Source organism: Pseudopodoces humilis, chromosome 3, assembly GCF_049639895.1.
Source record: "Pseudopodoces humilis isolate 2021_Gansu_Grassland_sample_001 chromosome 3, ASM4963989v1, whole genome shotgun sequence".
Taxonomy (NCBI): domain Eukaryota; kingdom Metazoa; phylum Chordata; class Aves; order Passeriformes; family Paridae; genus Pseudopodoces; species Pseudopodoces humilis.
In genome coordinates, this window is record NC_142202.1 from 94182727 (window position 1) to 94202747 (window position 20021).

Sequence of the window (20021 nt, forward strand, 5' to 3'; positions counted from 1 at the left end):
TTTGAGGAACAGGTATCCTAGGAAAAAAGGAAGCCTGAAATAAAGGAGGAAGCACCACACCTGCACTTGTAACTACTCACGCCTTCAAAAGGCTTCAGAGTGAAGTTTTGAAAGACTTCAGAGTGAGGTTTTGGTGGTTTCCATAAGCTGTTCTACAGAATGGAGCTATTAATTAGCTAATAAAGGCTGTCATAGCAGGTCTAAGACATACAATAAATACTGAGGATCACTGGATATTTTTTTGCTTATTTAAACCATATCTTATATTTAAAACTGCTTATTGATTTCACTTAGACCAAAAATAATTTCATCTTCTGAAGCACTATTTAAAATAGATCACGCATCGTCAGCTCTTTCAAAGGAAATTTCTAAAAATTATGGAAAAGCACATGCAGCCCTGTACAGGATAAACACTAAATCTGTCCCCCTTCTCAGTCGTTACTGGAGATCAGCAGAGAGGATTGCTGACTGCACTCTTCCCAAACACTGCACCCAGAAGAGAAGTCAGTGTTCCAGTGGCAGGGCAAACTTTGGAGCTGGTAATTGTGATGTGGCAGCAAAATGCAATATGCTGCCCAGCTTCAGTATGACCTGAAGGCATCATCTTTGATGGAGAAGGCAGAGATCTTCAGGTGCCACTTCTCTCCCAGGCCCCTCCTTCAGGTTTCTCTGATGCCAGCAGAGGAATGGCCCAAAGTACTCCAGTAATTCCCACCATGCCAGTGACTGGGGCAGCTTGCAGAAAGTTCAGAGGCAGACAACTCACTCGCACCATGGAAAAAGGGGATGCCCCACTTGAAGTAAATTTACACTTGGCCACAAGCCCCAGAGATGGCACATTCATCAACAGTGCAGTGGCAGGGCAAGAGCCACTGTGGCACTTCAAGCACTGTTGTTCTGGTCTCAGGTAGCCAGCACATTATCAGTGGTCATCAATGGAAGGGGAGGCTATTAAACAAAGGGCACTGCACAGTTTGGGGAGAATAACTTGGTGATGCTCTCTCTTCAGCCATCAGCACATATCCCAGCTCAATGTTTTGAGGTATTTGGCTACTTTTTTGACAGAAGCAACAACAGTAAGAAAATGCTTTTTTCACATTAGAAGAAAAAATAGGAACATGGAATATTTGTTCATAAACAACATAGAGAAGCTAAAAATACAGCTTTTCTTGTAGGCAGTTTTTGATGTTTATGACTTGAAAATGCCCATGCTCATCAAAATTTTGCTCAGAGAGTTAATATATACAAGTCACCTTTTCTGTGGAAGGCTACAGTGAAAACAACTGAAGTATGACACAGCCCAAATACACTGCTAAAACCCAAAACCCTGCTCACCAGCAAGGTGCGTGCTTAGGGATGCCTTTGCCAGCTGGCACCTAAAAACTGGATGCGAGTTCAGAGGCAAAACCTTCCTTGTTCACCCATAACTCAAATGGCTGAATTAAAACATTTCAGATATTTCAGATGGCTGATTTTCCCTGGGAAGTAGGCTAATTTGTGAAATCTAAATACAAAAAAGCTTAAGTCTAAGCAACCGACAGCTGAAATTTGCACATAGCGAGCACAGTGCTCTCCAAGCATATTTAAGGAGCACTTTATATGTGCTCATTTATTATATAAAATAAAAAACACAAATGCATTTAAATCTTTAGGATCCATTAGTTTTAAACTTACCTTACCATTGAAGTTTTTTCATCGAAGTCAGTGGTTACAGCCATGTACTGCCTCTTAAAGAGCTCCCCTTAGTGCAGTGGCAACACAGGTTTTGGGAAGGATTTAGCTATTTGCAAACAGGTATCTGGTATTATTATGGAAAGTTTGAGATACCTGAGGTGAGCAGATTTGTATCTGTATTTGTTGGCAGATAGAGCAGATGGATTACATGGTACCCTTCTGGAGCAACAGCTGAAGGGCAGAAGTGTGACTATCTATAGTCCCTCCCATGGCCCTGAGCTCTTCACCAGTGGTAGGGAAGGGACACCTTGGGGAGTTGGTGCTCCCTGGGCAGTGCTGGGTGCCCCTGACCTGGACACAGCCAGGTCCGTGCAGGCATCTTGGAGTGATGCTGGGCACTGAAGAGAGCCCAGCTGCATTTAGTCCCAAGTGTAAGCCAGAGCTATCAAAATGCTGCCTCCTGTCAAAAATGAGGATGCTCTGTTCTCCTCACCCCCCAACACACTCAAATGCCATGGAATCAAGCACGGGTAAAGCAAATAAACTGCCATTGTGTAAGAGAAAGCCTGCAGTATCCACAGTGACCAAACCACAACTGGGAATAGGAGGTTTCAGCCAGCCTTTTTTACTGCATCAAGAAACTAAATGAAGGCCCAGGTTCAGCCACAAACACACATGGAAGATATTTTTACATGAATTCACAAATATATATCAATTTGACACCACCTGAAATTTCCAAGTTGCCTGCTGTGAAAAAAAAACAAAAAAATAACAAAAAAATGTTAATATCAAGGGAATTCTGAAAGATGCCGTTTCCTGGTGACAACAGGCAATATTCCAGGAAATTATTTTCGTTGATCTCTAAATAAAAATTTCAAGTCATGAGTGAGGAAAAAAAAATCATACATAACCACTAAATGACCTTATATCATATTTAATTTTTTACACGAATCAGTTCAATTTTGTTCTCATCTTTCAATTCATGAGTTTTTTTCATATATTTATGAACAATTAACTGCCTCCACATGGAAAAAAAGTGAAATTACTACTAGTTTTACTTTCATAATTGACTATATGAATACTACTTTTCTATTGCTCATTATCATTAATTTTATATTATCTTCTGCCTTTCCATTTTTATTTGTTATACTTTAATCACTTGATTTTTTTCAGTGGGAATATTTAAATTTCTCTTAAAATTTCTAATCTAAGTACACTGAAGATATTGAAAACTTACTGTTCGGTCTGCAATCTTCCCTCTTTCTCCACTCTCCTTTGTGGAACATATATAAATGCTTGGGTATAATCACAATTGGTTGCTTAAATATACAGTGAATTTAAATATATCGAAAAGAATATCAGAAAATCCTCTATGTCAAAATATACAGGACTAATAGCTACCCCCAAAGAAACAGTAGTACTCGACAGTTAAGAGTAAATTTTCATGGATACAGTTTTTAAGAAAATGCATCAGTAAATTTTTATGGAACAGTATTTCAGCATATCTATCATTCCTTCATAAAGGGGACATCTTGCATGCACATACATTGCTCTATATTTTGGTACCTCTTGCAAATCTTTCAGATGAGATTTCACCAGTGGTAGTGATTACAAGATCTGGAAATATTTATGAAGGGAGGACAAGGCTGGAGGATTTTATGTTTTGCTCTGAAAAAGACGACTAATGATCACATTGATGTCTTTCAGAAGAGAATTCACACAGGAACAGCCTGGCTGCCAGGAGTGCTTTGGTCCTTGTGCTCTAAAGTCAGACACACAGGAAAGGTTTATTCCATTGGTCAAGAGAAGCACAGCTTTCATGGCAAATTTCAGTGATAATAGTAAGATATTACTTTAGAGTAACTTGGATCAGCCCATGAAAGACGTTGAAAAAGAGCAACAAATTTTATTCATCATTATGTAGAATTATGCAACTGAAGTTAATAACAGAATAATGTTTTCTTTCAGTAAACGTCTCCTTGGGGTTTGTCGGGCTTTTTTTTTTTAATAAGTCACCCTATTTCACGGGCAATCTGTTTCCCAAGTAAAGAATAATCCAAACCTGGTATCCTGGCAGCTACCTCATATCAGCTAAGCCTCTTTTATACATTTTTATATATCAAGATACATTATGCAATACTGATGTCTGTTTACCTATAGTTCATGCAACTTTATACTGTACTCATGAAAACATTGAAGTCTGTCAATCTTGTATTATGCAGTTCCTAAAATATGTGTGATACCTCAGGAAAGGGATGTTATGAAGCTTGATCCTACCCCTTACATATAATCAGAACAAGGCAACCAAAACAGTCATCCTCTGTATTGCTCTATTAGGATCTCTCCAGCATGACATTCTGACATTTTCATCAATATTCTTGATCATTTGTCTTCTTTTCTTCTGGTGCTAAGCAGTAACACGTGCTTCCCTAAATCCCTGTTTTCCTTTTTTTCCAACATTAACCTGGGCTTGCTCCTGTGTCTTTTCACCCTCCAGCTCATAGACTGAGACATGAAGTGCAGGAAAACACCAATGTTAACAAGCTGCACCTATAGCAGTGATTGTTCTAGCAGTGAAGCAAAATGTTAGATTTCATTTGCAGGCTGTAATCAGAATGAAGAGCTTTACACATTCTTGTGATTCTCAGGTATCACACTACTTTGCTAAGCTTCAGTGTCCATGCTGGAGTAACATTTGTCAGTACACTTTAAACAGAATTCCATCTAATTAGGAAGCATACCACAAAGTTTTTAGAACAATGGAGTGCAATTTAAAGAAATTAACAAATGCACAGAAAATATTCTATTAAAGGAAGTTTGGAAAAGGCATTTGTATCTTTCTTAAAAAAGTGAAAAGAAAAATGTATTACATTACGCAGGAGTGTAACTAAATAGAAAATTACTCACAAACATGACAGGAAAGCTCCTGAAAGAGAATGCCATCTGAATGTGATATGCTTGTATAGGAGAAACTTCTCCATTTTATTGATCAAAGCATTATTCTGCAGCCTAGCATACACTGAGCTTCTCAGCTTTGTATTTTGGTTTTTCTGCATCATTTTTAGAACAGCAATTCATGACAATTTTGGAATGTGAAAAGAAATAGAAAAATCCCAGGCAATTGATCAGAGACCTGACATTTGTGCTCCATAACTTATCCACAAGTACAAGTATTGGAGAGACTTCCACACTGCTCTGAACCATAAGCACAGTACACGTTAAAAATAATAATATATCAGATGAGACATTTACTTGGGTATGCACAGTACCAAAAAGCCCCATAAAATGAAAAAGGTATTTTGAAATACAGTAATTAAGGGGAGAAAAAAATACATGTAAAAAAAGATAATTAAAAATGAAACAACATACTATAACTATACATTACATACATTAACTATATGTATATGTATATGTAATGTATATACATACATTAACTATAAATAAATTTATAAATATATATTTATAGTACTATAAATTACCTCAAAACCGAACACACATTACTATATAAGGTATTTTACTAGTGGACATGAGAATATTTCCACTGATTTCTGTCACTTTTAACAAGTTATTTTAGCTGCAGAGAAACATTTATAGGGAGGAAAAGAGAAAAACTCTGGAAAGCATCCAGAATTAATCTAACAGGTTTTAATTTTAAAAGAAAAATAACAACTTAAAAATATTTAATTTAGATCTATTTTAATATTTTGGTCCTCTATTTCCTTGCTTTCAAAGGTCACTATGTGCCTTTGAATTCATAAAGTAATGTATAACTTTCTAAATCTTGTTGCAGCTGAAACCTTGCAGTGTAGATAGCTCAAATTTTCATGAGAAAGGTCAGTGCAATATAAGAATGCATCATTTTACTAAAGGAGATGAGACTGAAAAGTATCATAGAAACAATTTTTCCCTTCAAAGTGTCATGTTAAGATTTTTGAGGAGTAAGTTAAAAATTATCATTTAAGAAAACTGTTACTGAATTAGTTACCATCTATATTATTATAGAAGTATATGACATCATAATTAATTGCATCCCTTTTCAACTTCATAAAAACTAATTTCTTCTGAAACACCTCGCGATACTCACCTCTTGCATAATGAAAAAGAGCTGACATATATGGAGATGGGAGACAATAAGAATCCAGTGCATTTCAAAATGTGCATTTCAAAATTTCAAAATGAAATTACTTTCATTTCAATGAAAGTAATGCTGCATTCTCATATGTACTGCAGCCTTTTCTGCATATAATTCTATAAACCGCAGGATCTTGTGACAAAATTACTCTGATCTACAAACTTTAGTAAATTGGAGTTTCAATAAACAGTCATGAAGGAGCCATGCCTAAGCTATATGTAACATTTTGATTTCTCAGTCTACTAAAACTGAGGGGAAGAAAACAGCATTCCAGTTTATTCATTTGAATTCCAGAAAGGAAAAGAGTAAATTTAAATTTCTGTTAAGTTACTAAGAAAAAAGATCATTTACATTAGTTCTCTAAAAATGAATCTATTATATATTGAAGCTATTCTCTTAAATCCAGTAATTTATATAGCTCTGAAAACTAATTTTGGACTTCTGTGGTATGAATATAAGCTATTCCTAAGCGACAGTATTTGTAAACAGACCCTCAATTGAGTGAGATCAAAATTTGAGACTCAAATAAAAATAAATTTATCATGTACACAATGCATAACAGGAACATTTAACAATCATATTTTTCAATTTCTTACCTTTAAGTAAAACATTATGGCAAAGATAATCCCAAAATAGCCAAAAACCAGGCCAGATGCTAGATAACAAAGCCACAAGTTGCCATCAAAGAAAAGATCAGTTTCATGTCCCACTGCCAGAAAGGGCTGGAAACATCAGAGGTGCTGGAGCTCTCCTCCAGAGGGAAGGTGAAGCTCGTGTCATTCTTACCAATGGGAGCCCATCGTCTTCCCAGCTGGAGGATATTAATACTTCTCACTGATACGCAGCATCTTCTTGCTGTGATCGTCTTTATAGCCCAATTAAAAAAAAACACACACATTCTTAAGTCTACGTGTTATTTCCTATACACTGCATTATCTTGAGGAAGCCTGGATAAGAATTGAGACAGATACATAGTTTTTGCAAGACATTTGGTTGTATTTTTCCATTTCCTTTTCTAGCATTAAAAAAGGCCCAGATTCTTCTTGTAGCTTCAACTAGGAAGGATTTGAAATGGTGCAAGATCAAGGGAAGTGAATCAAAGGAATAGAGCAAGCATTGTCCTCCTTTCTGCTTATCAGGGAAGATAACTGTTATTAAACTGTAAAATTAAGGAATATATTTGTTCATTTAAGTGAAATCTGCTGTTGCACAGAGGATAATGGTGGCCTCATACTGATGATCTTTGGAAAGAATTTCACTATGCATGAATGAAGCAGAAGTTGTCTTTTATATTACTTGGACTCTGCTTAGACAAAGTTAAGATAATAAGATTGTTTATGCTCTAAAGCTTTATATCCCAATGACTTATTAAGCCATAAATCAGTAAGAATGTGGAAGATCATCTGGGGTTTTTTCCTTGCTCCTCTATTTTTAGAGTATAAGAAATAAAAGGTATAGTAACTGCTTGAGATTCTTTCACTACTGTCCACTATTCAGGGGAAAAAAAGAGGTTAAAAAGTACCTTCCCACTTGTGGCGATTGAAGCTATTTGTTCAGTGTTATTTTTATAGGCTACTTGTGAAACTAGAAGGCAGGCATGAAAGCTGAGAAGTTTGTTCTACTCCTCATTGCCAGAAAAGCACAGAATAATACAAAGTATTCTGTATTCCTGCAGCTGCATGAGCTCTAAAACCCACCACATGAGAGTGAAATGGTTTGGACAGAGATTTCTTTAAGGTAACTTGGTTATCTGCATCATTAATAATAATTAATAATTGTGTCTGTTTTCTATGAAGAGTCATCAGCTTACCCAGTTGCGAAACTAGGAGAACTGCTGGAGATTTTGGTGATACTTTATGATATATAATTTGCATAACATTATTAAGGCATTTAAAAGTTTCCCAATACAAGCCATACCACTGAGAAGAATCACAGAAAACTTATTTAGTTGACCTCCAATGCACAAAAATAAATTTCATGAAGAAAATCAACATTTTTTTAAAAAAAATTTGCATGCTAAGGGAAATTAGCCTATACAATTAAATTGCATTCTCACCAAACCTTAGGGATTACTGAACCTACAGTATTACCTAAATTAAAGGATAAAGATAATAAAAATAGTTTTGAATTGTTTTTCTCAGTACCGTCCTGCTGCCTCTCCAGGACACCACGAGGAGTTGTTTCCTCTGAAAGGCAGCATGCCAGAGGCTGAACATTGCTTACGCAGCCTGGCAGCTTCCAGGATGAAATACATATCAGGGACACATTAATTGACCACTACACTAGAGAGGTGGTCAATTTCTCCCTAAATCTGTGTCTTAGTTTTATGCTTTCCTAACTGCTTTCGATGTCATGATCAAGATTTAACCTTTACATTTTCTAGAATAAACTTTGAAATGCAACAACTTTTGTGTTCAGAATGAGATCAGGTCAAACTGACAACATTAAGATGCTCTTCTTTCTTCTAATGTAACAAATTTACTTTTTAAAGAGAGTATTTAAGATCGAAGATGCAAGATTGAGAGTGGTGGAAGAATTTTACAGGGAGAAGAAGCTATGAAGGACCCAAGATGGGGAGCTACAGATAGACAAAAAGCTATGGTGTATACTTGAGCTCTTTCTCCTATTTGTGTAATGTCTGAATCTTTAAATTACTGATTTTTGTCTTGTTGGATTTATGCATTTGGTTATATTTTTGATATGTTCCACTACTGTCAATTTATCTACACACAGAGGTTGCAGTGACTCCTGAAGATAACAGACACCGATTCCCCCTGTGAGATAAAAGCCTTCATCTATGGTATACCTCATGTATTTCTGCTAACTGCTGGTGTATACTACCTTCACTATCAAAAGTACAAAGAAAGTCTTTTTACATCATAGGAATATATGCTTATAAAGCCACAAAAAATTTAGAGGGCTTAAGGCCAATGCCATTTTGGAAGTTATTTGCTGCTCATTTTCAAAACTGGCAGGGACAGAGAAATGTGACAAATACGGAATGAAAATGCATGGAAGATAAGTAAATTTTATGCACAAAAGAAGTATTTAAAAGAGTACATTGAGAAAGAGATAAAAGCAAAGTGAGACCTAATATATATGCATGCGTGGAAACACTGATTGAGAAATCTAACTGCAGCGATTTCCATTCTCTCATCACAACCAAGCGTGTACTAAATGAATAAACTGCTACTTGACATTTTCTAAATAAATATCATGGGAAGAGTACTTATTCTACTTTAATGAATCATTTTGGCCTCTCCAACAGAAAGTAGTTGTGATGAACTATAATCTGTTCTGGGAAATATAGTTCTATAATGGAGATATATATGGACTGAAATATGAGAAGTTGTGTTCTCCAACAAGTCTACTTTAAAAGAGATTCTGATTCATCCATGCCCACTTCTACTTATATTTGATCATAGCTGTTGACATACTGTATCTGCCATGCTGAGAGCTATTTCTCTACTAGAGGTAAGAAAGCCATATGGTTCGTGGATGACTATGAATTTTTGCAAGGCAAACTGAACTGATGTGTATAATTTTTTTTCCTGTAGCTATTCAAACAAAACTATCCATTTAGCAAACAGAACATTTTCCATTCAATGGGATATTTTGGCCCATGTAATATATTTCTAAGAACTGAAAGTCTTTCTTAAATGTAATCACAACAAATGGGCTAGCACTAACTTTCTGCATTAGTGGTCCTCTCATTCACCATGCATGGTTAAATATAAACAAATTCACTGCACTGATTAAGTGAAACAGCAAATAAGACCTGTCTTGTTCATGGAGTAGAACCAAAACAGCTGTTTTTGTTTGACTGATGCAGATTCAAAGGCCCCCCAATGGTATACCTCATAAAAAATCAGCAGGTTATTTGAGGGGTTATGTTCTTTTTATTACTAAAACTTCACATAGGATTATCATAGTTATACAAGGAAATTGCTTTCACTATGCATAATTACAAACAGGAAAAAAAAGTTCTTGCCAAAGGCAGGTGTAAAATAACATTTTACCATTCTTGTTAAGGCACAAAATCTCATGTTAATAATTACTCTGAAGGCCACAATTTATCCAGGCAAAGCTCACAATCAAGCTGAAGTTCGCAGACTGCATCTACAAATATTTCCTTCCAGAGTATCTGCTGTCAAAAAACCCTTTCATAACTGTGACATGACAAGTGGACCAGGACAGGTAAAATTCAGGGGTACCCTCTGGGCAGAATGCTGCTTGATCTTCAGACACGGTGGAAACTGGACATGCAAGCTTTCCTTGGGATCAGGTATGAATCCTTCTTTTCAGAGATATGTTTCTTCTATCGCATGTACCAATTACTATAAAAATAACTTGTTTCATGTATTTGAATTCATTAAGAATATAACTTTTAGTTTGGCACAAAGGATCTTGAAATTTTTGTCTTGCTTTGGTGACTTTTTTGTTTCAACAGCTTGGCATTTCCAACAGTATCACTATTAATATTTGTGGGATTTTGCGGTACACAAACGTGAAATCCCAGTCCCATTAAGTCATTATGGTTATTACCATTGATTCAGCAAGTCTTGGATTTGACTGTGGTTTTATGTGTTACATAGACAAAACACATTCTCCTCAAGTGACTTGACAGAACTTAGACCTCTGTCAAGTCTAAGTCTGTGTTTCCTGATTATTAAATGCTTGTTTAAAGCATTTATGACTTCACTCTAAGTATAATTTCAATTTGCACAAGGAATTCAAACTCATTTCAGAGGGACTGAAAATTCTAAAAAGTTATTAGAAGTATGCCCTATACTAGTGGCATACTAGTTCTAGTGCAAACTAGATATATGACTAACTAAATGCAAATAGCACTTTATAGTACTAAAATGAAAAGCTAAAAAAATCTGAAATCAACAAATTTATTTGATAATCCTAGATTTTAGTTCATGTGTTACTGAACAATGGCATGATAAATGCATTATTTAACTTAGGAATATTATGTCAGATCACACAGGGTCTGCCTTGAGCACTCAGAATTAAATCTCCAATGTATAACACTGTAATTCATAAAACTATTAAACATTGTCTGAGTCCATTTTAACCACATACGACACATTCTGAAAAGCATGCAAAATGGTGGGGGGGGAAGAGCCTTTGAAACAAAAATTATATGATCTACTTAGTAAAAATAGCTACACATAGTAAAATTAAAACTTGCAGTTCTGAAAGAAAATGTTTTGTGCTAACCATCTGGAAATGACGAAGTATTGCTATATTGCTGAAAGCAGAGAAATAGAAAACTTCTACTATTCCTATTTACCTGTCTTCCAGATAGAACATAAAGACAGAAAAATGAAACGAATCAGATGTGAACACCTCAAATACAAGTGCATTATAAAATATTTCCATCCATCCTCTGCTCTATCCCTGAGCTGCTTTTTAAAACGTCCAGTACCATCAATATGCTCCCCTGACACATCCCACAGTAAAAAACATTTAGTTACTAAGATCCCACATGAGATTTCTCCATCATCTGCATTTGGATCTGCACTCAGTCACACTGAGGTGACCACTGCTCCTCGCAGGATGCCTGCTTGCAGTCTTCTACTGCCTAAATGGCTAGAGGTGTCCAGTGTCTCAAATTTTGTTAGTGCTTGTGTTGCTACTGTGAAGCAGAGAGAAATAGATATAGAACACTCCAGTGCTAAGAAGGGCACTTGCTTTCACAGCAGTGATCTTGGGCTCACATCACCTAAGGTAACGGGAGCACTTGGTCCCCTTCTTAGGGCTGTAATTTGGAAGAGATTCAAGTATCACCTGCTCCCAAGGCACATTAAGCATGTGTAAGAAGGTGCCGCAACGAAGCAAAATTGGAAACAAACAACAGTAGGCTGTTGTCGCCGTAAATTAGAAGCCTTTAAGTTGGAGGGAAGTTGAGGCCGAAGCACTTACATATAGATTCATGGCTAAACGCCAAGCTGTACGGCACCGGCACCGCTGTTAGAACTGGGACACCAGGAGCGGCAGGAATTAGGTTACGAAGGCGACAGAAAACGGGGCCGTAGAAGAAAGCCCCTTTCTTGCACTTCCCTCCGGCTGGACGAGTCTCCCCGCTCCCCTGCCCCGGTCCGATCCGCACCGGCCCCACAGCGGCGGATGGGCCCGGGCCGGCGGGGACCGCCCGCCCCGACGGTGGCGGCCGCCGGGCGGTTTGCCGGGAGCGGAGGCGAGGCGGGCTGGAGCGCGCTGCGTTCTCATTACGACGCTGAGTAATTATTTTATTTCTCCGGCAGACGGTGTTTCAAACGACCGCGGAGGCGCTCAGCCAACCCGCCCGCGAACGCCGCCCTCTGTGCGGCGGGTCCCACCCGCGCCCGCCCCGGTGACCGAGGGCAGCGCAGCAGATGCGCCCGGCACCCACCCCCGCGCTCCAGGTGCGCGCCCGCGGACTCTCCAGCCGCACCGAGCCTTGCGCACCCGCGGCGTGGAAGCCGCGCAGAGCCGGCGCGGGGAACGTGCGGGACTCACCTGCCGCCCGCCCCTCCTCGGCTGCCGCCCCACCGCCCCTGGGGGCCGGGCCGTCCCTCCGGAGGACTGGGAGAAGCCTGGCGGAGCAGCGCGGCCCCTCCGACGTACCCGCGCCCTCCCGGGCACGGCACGGCGGCCGGCAAGGGAAAGGGGGGCGCGGTGCAGGCGGCGGTGCGCCTCCAGCCAGCCCCGATCCCCCCGATCCCCCGGCCCCTCCTCGCCTCTCCTCCCTAGAATCACGAGCTGCCAAAATTTAAATCGCCCCGGCACTGCGGCTCCGCTCGCAGCATCCCCCTCCCCGCCGCTCCCTTCGGCCACACGGGAAGGTGCCAGACCGCGGCCGCCCCGCTCAGGCACCGGGCACTCTGCCGCGCCGCCGTCCTGCCCGGGCTGTAGCGAGGCGAGACCCCCGCCACGGCCAGCACGACGCCGGGACGCACCGGTGGTGGCGGATGACACCACAACCGAGGGCGCTCTGGCGCGCCCTCGCCCCGCTGCCCAGGGGCCCGTCCCCGACGGTGCGGTCCCCGCGCGGACCCGCGGCACCGGCACCCGCCCGTTCCCTCTGCTGCTTGTGCGGAGGCACCCCGCCAACAGCCCGGAGCGCCTGCCGCCCCGACGGCGACCCCTTCCCTCTCCTCCCCTTCCATTGCCTCCCCTCCCTCCCTACCTTTTTCAGCGCTGACATTCTAGTGCATTATTAACGCGGCGGGTGCGGGCTGCGGCGGGTCAGGATTAAGGAGACGCCGGGAGCGGGAGCAGCGGCGCGCGCCCCGCATCCCCCGGCGCCGCTCACCCCCCCGGGCCGCCGCGCGCCGCTCGCCCGCCCGCCGCGCGCCGCCCCCCCCGCCCCCCGCGCCCCGCGCACACCCCCGCCCTCGCTCCCGCGCGCGCGGCAGGGGCGCCCCCGCCTGCTCTGCGCAGCCGCGCGCCCCCTGCCGGAGCCCGCGGGCATCGCGCCTGCTGAGGCGGGGCGGGAGGGGGCGGGGGCAGCTCGTGGCGCGGGTACGCCCTGCCGCAGCCTCCGCCAATGGCGGCGCTCAGCGCCGTGACCGACAGTCGCTACGACCAACAGGAAGGAGAGCGGGCGCGGGGCCGTATCGGGTGCTCGGAGGGGCCGCGGGGCCATGGCCGGGAGCAGGAGGAATGGTGAGGCCGCGCCGTGAGGGGCAGGGGGTGGTCGGTCCCGCCGTGCTGGTCCCGGTGCTGGTGACGGAGGGAGCCGGGGGGCGGCGGTGACGGCTCCGGGCACGGCTGCTCTCAGCCGAGGTGTGTTCCGGCCCGGGCGCACCGCGCTGCTGCGGGACTCGCTTGTTCCGCTCCTCGCCGCCCTTCCCGCGGGGGAAGGCGGTGAGAAGCTGGGCGAGCCCGGCAGCGGGAGAGGCGGGAGGACAGAAGTGGCCTCGGCGGAGCCTGCCCGCCGCACGGGCGGGGCTCTGGGTGCGCGGGGCCGCGAAGCCTCCGGAGCTGAGCCCTCCCGATCTCCTGTCCAGCCCCTCTGGCTCGGAGGGGCCGGGGCGGGTTCTATTGCCTCGTTTTCCTGCATGAGGGTGGAGAGAGAGTAAATAAAACGTACTTCTCTAATCACAAAGTATTTTATGATGACACCTTTTTTCCTCATTATGCACATACGTGCGTGCTTGCTTGTTGTTAGTGATCATCTGTTTTGGCTTATTTCAAGTGAATTAGCTACTTCTGAAATAACTGTGGTGCTGTGCTTGCAAAGAATAAAAGCCTTCTGCTATCCAAGCACAGCTTCAATCAATTCCGTTTATCTAAATGTTTTATAAGACGCGGCACAAGAAGAATGCAATAATCAAAATACACGTGTTTCATAAGTAATATGTCGTTCTTAAGGGGTGTTGAGTAGAGCTGAGCTGTGAGAGAGCTGAATGCTTGCATCCTGTGCTTGGCTTTTGCCTTTACAGATAGTTCCAGCATCCAGAAACTGAAATACTTCATGGGAGGATAACAATTTGAGAGTGAAACTGATCAGCAAGAGTTAATGTTTAAGCTATTTGCTGATGGACTGCAACTAGAGATCGTTTGAAAGAGGTATAAATACACGGTAGTGTTCTCTGTGGTTAAGATGAAGATTCGTTGTGAGAAAGGGAGAAGGAGCAACTGTTCCGCTGTCGCGCTTTGAGGATGTGAATTAAAAATTGATATTTTCTGTAGGAAAGTGGATTAGGAAGAGTGGGTTCCTGCACTTGTGAATGAATGCATGGCTCTAGAGCTGAGAATGGGGGAACTCTAAAGCTCTCAAATTGTTTAAAACTGAGGGTCAGATAAAGAGCTAATTGTTTTGGTAGTGTGTCAGAGAAAGCTAAAATGATCGTGCCGAGTGTCTAACTTTACTGTTTACACATTGAGTTGGAAATCATATTTTATTCAGCCACTATAAGGAGCAGTGACTTAAGATTGGGAAGAAAATACAGTGAGAAATACAAGGATGTCACAGGGGAGGAAATAAAACTAGAAGAGTTTAGAACCTCATCTGATCATCCTCTGCAGCCCATAGCATATATGAAAACTGTTGACTTTCTATTGTGAAACTATATATATTTTTGAAAGACAGGTATCCTATAAAAGAGCTGAGAAGGAAGGTTTAGCTGGTTCTCTTTAAGGTTTTGCTCTTTTTTTGTAAGAGTATGTTGAAGATGCTGAAGACAGATTTTTTTGTCTGCATTGCAAGTGAACAATGAATTTTTGTCTGTAATACAGAATAAATGTGATGGACCTACAGCTTGTAGGTCACGGGTGTAATTGTCAGTGAAGAGAATTTAAATAATGAAAAGCCAATAGAGCAGGTGAATGAGATGCACTTCACTCTGCCAGGAAAGGGTGCGACAGAAGTAGTTGAGAAAGTGTTGTTTTTTTTTTTTTTTTTTACTTTTGTGGGGCTTATGTTGTTTTTTTTTACGTGCTTATGTACCAGTGGTTTGTGAGAGGGCTAGAGGTACTACCGCTGTCATTCTGTGTGTTATCAACAAGGTATTGATCCTATCTGGGACAGCTGAACTCCTCATTTGTTGCTGTTAAACATCGACTGTTGCATCTTGAAAGTTTTGGTCATCATTCTTGAAAGTTGTGTCGCCCCAAAATAACACTGTCATAAAGGGTTGTATAGAGAGCGATGTTCCAGCTGCTGAAGGGTAGAGTTAAGGTATTGATGCAGGTGTAGTGTATTATTATTATTGACTATAATTGCTAGTAAAAAGTGATAGAAAAGTTGTGCTGTACAAGGGATAATCTGGTGGAACAATAGGAGACTTCCTGTTGGAGAGATTAAACTGGAAAGCAAATGTGGACACTTAATAGACATCAGTGACAAATGGTTTTACATAGAGAATATTGCTTCAAGGAGTGCTACTTTCATCTCTCAGGTGAGAGAGCAGGATTGTAATGGGTGTTGAAATGGATTGCAGTTTCTTAGTTTTGAGGTTGTTTTGTTTTGCTGGGGTTTTTTTAATGTCCATTTGACATATTAAACATCTTAATTCTCGCAGAAAAGCACACAATTTCTTTCCTTTTTCTAGTTTCAGAGAAGGATTGATTGTTAGAGATCTTGAGGTTATTCAAATCCTTTTCTTATTTTTGTTTTTCAAATGCAACATAATTTTTTGGCAAATACTTTGATGTTTTACTGGGAAAAAAAGATTTTTTATTTTAAAGTGAGTGTGTTTTCTTTCATCATTTATGTTTGTCAGTAAGAGAAACATTAATTGCAAATGGAGTATGATGCCTGACATTTTTTTGGTTTTTTTTTCTGTGAGAAGTACCTTACTCCCCCACAATGTGACCAAAGATTTATTGCAGTTTACCAAGATGTAAATTCTATTTGGACTGTAGTTGGCTAAATTAAAAATAGGTGAGGATTTTGTGATTAAATGTGGAAGTTACACTAGGGTAGGTATACTTGACTCTGCTGTTGAAACCTTTTGTGGAAGGGGGGGAAAAAAGCTTTTGTTGCTAACCTTGGTATTGTGCCTGGATGAAAAATGTAGTCAAGGAGAAAGGCCAACAAGGTAGTGAAAGAAGCAGAAATGAAGCGCCCAATGGCTTTCTACTTAGAAAGTCTGCAAGGGGAGCACATGCTCAGAGAGCAGAGCCTTACTTGATGTGGTCTTTAGGGTTCTGTGTTTTGTGTAGGTGGCTGTTTGGGGTTCTGGGTTTTTTTCGGGAGATGGATTGTGTTGGTGTAGGGTTGGTTTGTTCTTAAGAAGTTGGAGCAATTCTTATGTACTTAGCATTGAGATAAGATGGTCCACAACTGGTGGTAGGACTGTTTAAACATGCTAGGATATATTTAGGAGCAGGTGTATGAACCTGTGTAGAAGTGGTGGTGTGTGCCATTAAAGTGTGTCTGTTTGTAGTTAGTTTGCCTTTTTAAAAATTCAGTGTGTAACGCCTTTCACTCAACGCTAAGTTTGTTCTTGTTGTAAAATAGACTTCTGGAATCTGTTACCTCAGAGCAAAGCAGCTCACATATTCACCTGCTACTGGGATGAGGGAAAGAATTGGAAAAGTAAAAGTGAGAAGACTCACTTGGTTGAGATAAAGACAGTTTAATAAGTAAACCAAAATCCACACAAGCCAAGCAAAAGAAGGAATTCATTTACAACTTCCCATAGCCTGGCAGGTGTTTAGCCTTCCCCTTAGTAAAGCAGCACTCCGTTACTTTTAATGGAGACTTGGGAAGACACACAACATTCCTCCCTCCCTTCTTTCCCCCAGCTTTATGTGCTGGGCATGTCAACATGTGGTTTGGGGTATCCCTTGAGTCAGCTACTCCAGATGTGTCCCCTCCCAATTCCTTGTGTACTTTCAGCTTCCTTCATTGGTGGGGTAGGTAACAGAAAGGCCCTTAAGACTGTTCAACGAAAACATCCGTGTATTACCAACCCTCTTTTCAGCACAAATCCAAAACGCAACCCCATACCAGTTACTGTGAAGAAAATTATCTCCATCCCAATCCAGCCCATCCATGCCAAAACCAGCACAGATTGTTATGGCAATACGTGGTTACTTATATTTTCTGTTGTGTTTAGTTCAAAAGGTTGAAAACTGTTCTCAAGAAGTTTGGATTTCTATGGGTTGCTTAATGACTTAAATTAAAACTCCATATATGTCTAGAAAGAAAAGAAAAGTTCAGCTACATTGGAACATCCAGAACACTTCTGTGATGGGATATTTGGTGTAATATTGACTTCAGTTATATGTATATGTAGAGATGCTGTCTTGGTTTGAGAAAGACAGGTGTCTGCTAAGGAAGGCAGAAACCTCCCCTGAAATAAATAAAAATGTAAACCGCTACCCCCCTTCCCAAAATATTGTAATCTTTGAAACCAAGGTACTCTCAGGCAAAGATATGGGAATAAGAATAACAGTTCTTTACTAAGGAAATTAAAATAAAAATGCAGTAGTACAAAAAAAAAGAAAACCAACAAAAATACAACCCACTGATAAAGATGCCCTGTTGGTCAGGGTGTTGGTAGCAGTCGGATTGAATGGTGGCTGCAGTCCTCCTGGAGTGACAGACATTGTTCTGTTGAAGTAATGATCCTGTAGAAGGGTGTAGTTTTCCTCTGAAGGTTCGGTGGTGTAAATGGGTCTGGTCTTTTTCCTCTGGGAATCCAGTGGAGGAAGGCTGACTGTAGTGTTCCAAGTCTCTGATTATATCCCAGTAGGAATGCTTGGCTCTCTTGCAGTCCGCAACCTCAGGATCTCGTCCAGGGAAGCTGCAGGGTTCTGGGGACCAGCATGGAACACCCAACGAGACGGGCCTTTCTTCATGAAACCATTTATTCAGCATGGGAACAAACTCAGATCCAGAACAAAGAGCCCCGATCAAAGCCAGGGCAGGGGTTTTTGAGGGGCAGAACTCCCGAGGGCCTCCACCCCTGAGGGTGGAGTTCAGGGTCAGGGACCACTAGAAACACAACAAGGGAGAAACCCCCAGGGACTCAAACCCAATCAGAATTCCTGGGCCGTCTTTCACAAGGCGTTTGGGGTGGGACAATGTAACTCTTTGTCTTCCCCGAGGCATGTCACCACATGGCTCCTCCCCCTGGGTGGAGCAGCTCACAATGAGATAATGTCATTTTATCAGTCATTTAGTGAGACTCAATGGCCCATTAACAAAAGATTAATTTTTTTAAATTAATTAATTTTTAATTAATTAATTAATCCTCCCTGGAGGGAGGATGGGTCTTGGAAGAGATAAAGATCACTGCCACACCTGGTTTCAGCAGATGGTAATAGAATACATACTTGTGGTTACATCTTGCATTGCAGCCCAAGAGAGATGCTTGCAGAAGTTGCTTGATATTGTATAATCAAATACTGAAATGATTGCAAAGGGTGGTATATTTACTCTTTGAAGAAAGCTATGTAGAAATTCAATTAAATTTCTATTTTATATAATATGACCTTACGGAGATTCCTTTTGAGTAACTCTTAGTGCACAATCTTGGTGGACCTTTGTGCTCAGTGATACTACACGTGCCAATTTCATGGTTTGGTTTTTAAATACTGGTATCTTGACCTTCATTTTAGCTTGCTGCTTCTCCTCATGTGAAACTGTTTAAAATCTGCATTTTTTTTTTCTCTTCAGTAATCTGAACTCAGAATGAGTTGCAGGTGTTTTGTTGTACTTTTTGATTTTTACTCTTTAGCTATTTTGATGTCTGTTTTCCATATTACTACTATAATATACCATAACATTTAACTTTAGCCCATATGTGGCATAGTTTGATCTTCACTTTTAGCCATATGCTCTTTGCATCCAGTTTAAGGTTGAAGTAAGATTTAAACTTTCTGAAACTTCACACCTGTGTTGGCAGGAGATTGGTCTCAGTGAGCAGTGATAAATGCACAGCCTTCCCTTGCCCAAATCTGTCCAGAAGAGAGAGGAAAATACCTTATAAAATCACAGAACACACTGAATTGGAAGGGAGCACAAGAATCACTGGAGTCCAGTTCCTGTCCCTGCACAGCACCATCTCCAAGAGTCACATCATGTGCCCGAGAGCTTTGTCTAAATGATTTTTGAGCTCTTTCAGGCTTGGTGCTGTGACCACTCCCCTGGGGGGCCTGTTCCAGTGCCCATCTGTTCCAGGCACCATCTGAGTGAAGAACCTTTTCCTGATACCCAGCCTAAACCTCCCCTGACACAGCTTCAGGCCATTCCCTTGGATCCTGTCACTGGGCACCACAGGAAAGAGATCAGTGCCTGCCCCTCCTCCTCACAAGGAAGTTGTGACTGCATTGAGGTGTCTCCTCCAGGCGGAGCAGACCAAGTGCCCTCAGCTGCTCTTCATACGACTTCCCCTCAAGGCCTTCACCATCTTTGAAGGTTTCTTGAATGTTCTCTAACTGCTTTGTATCTTTCTTATATTGTGGCACTCAAACTGCACACAGGATTTGGGATGGAGCTGCAACAGAGCAGGGCGGGACAATCCCCTCCCCTGCCCAGCGGTGCCTGGTGCCCTCCAGAACACAGTGGGCTCTCCTGGCTGCCAGGGCACTGCTGACAGTCTTGTGCAACTGTAGTTAATCGCTGGCTCAATTCAGTGGCCAGAATTATGGGTATTAATAATAGCAGCTTTATTGAGCTTTAGTAAGGGTGTACTCATGAGATATCTTTAGATGTTTTCAGTGAGGTCTTTTTGATTGTGCCAAGTAAGAAGAAGATAATAGTGCAGTT

The 20021-nt window shown here is 41.7% G+C and overlaps 1 protein-coding gene across 1 annotated transcript in view; it reads left to right on the plus strand.

Annotated features, from left to right (window-relative positions):
* Positions 1-13395: 13395 nt before the first annotated feature.
* ERICH1 (glutamate rich 1) overlaps positions 13396-20021 on the plus strand; it is a 66763-nt gene continuing 60137 nt past the window's right edge. Inside the window, exon 1 of the mRNA XM_014251412.2 lies at positions 13396-13462. Within this exon, the coding sequence (XP_014106887.2) occupies positions 13441-13462 (22 nt within the window). The 5' untranslated portion in view covers positions 13396-13440. The remainder of the gene's footprint in view (positions 13463-20021) is intronic.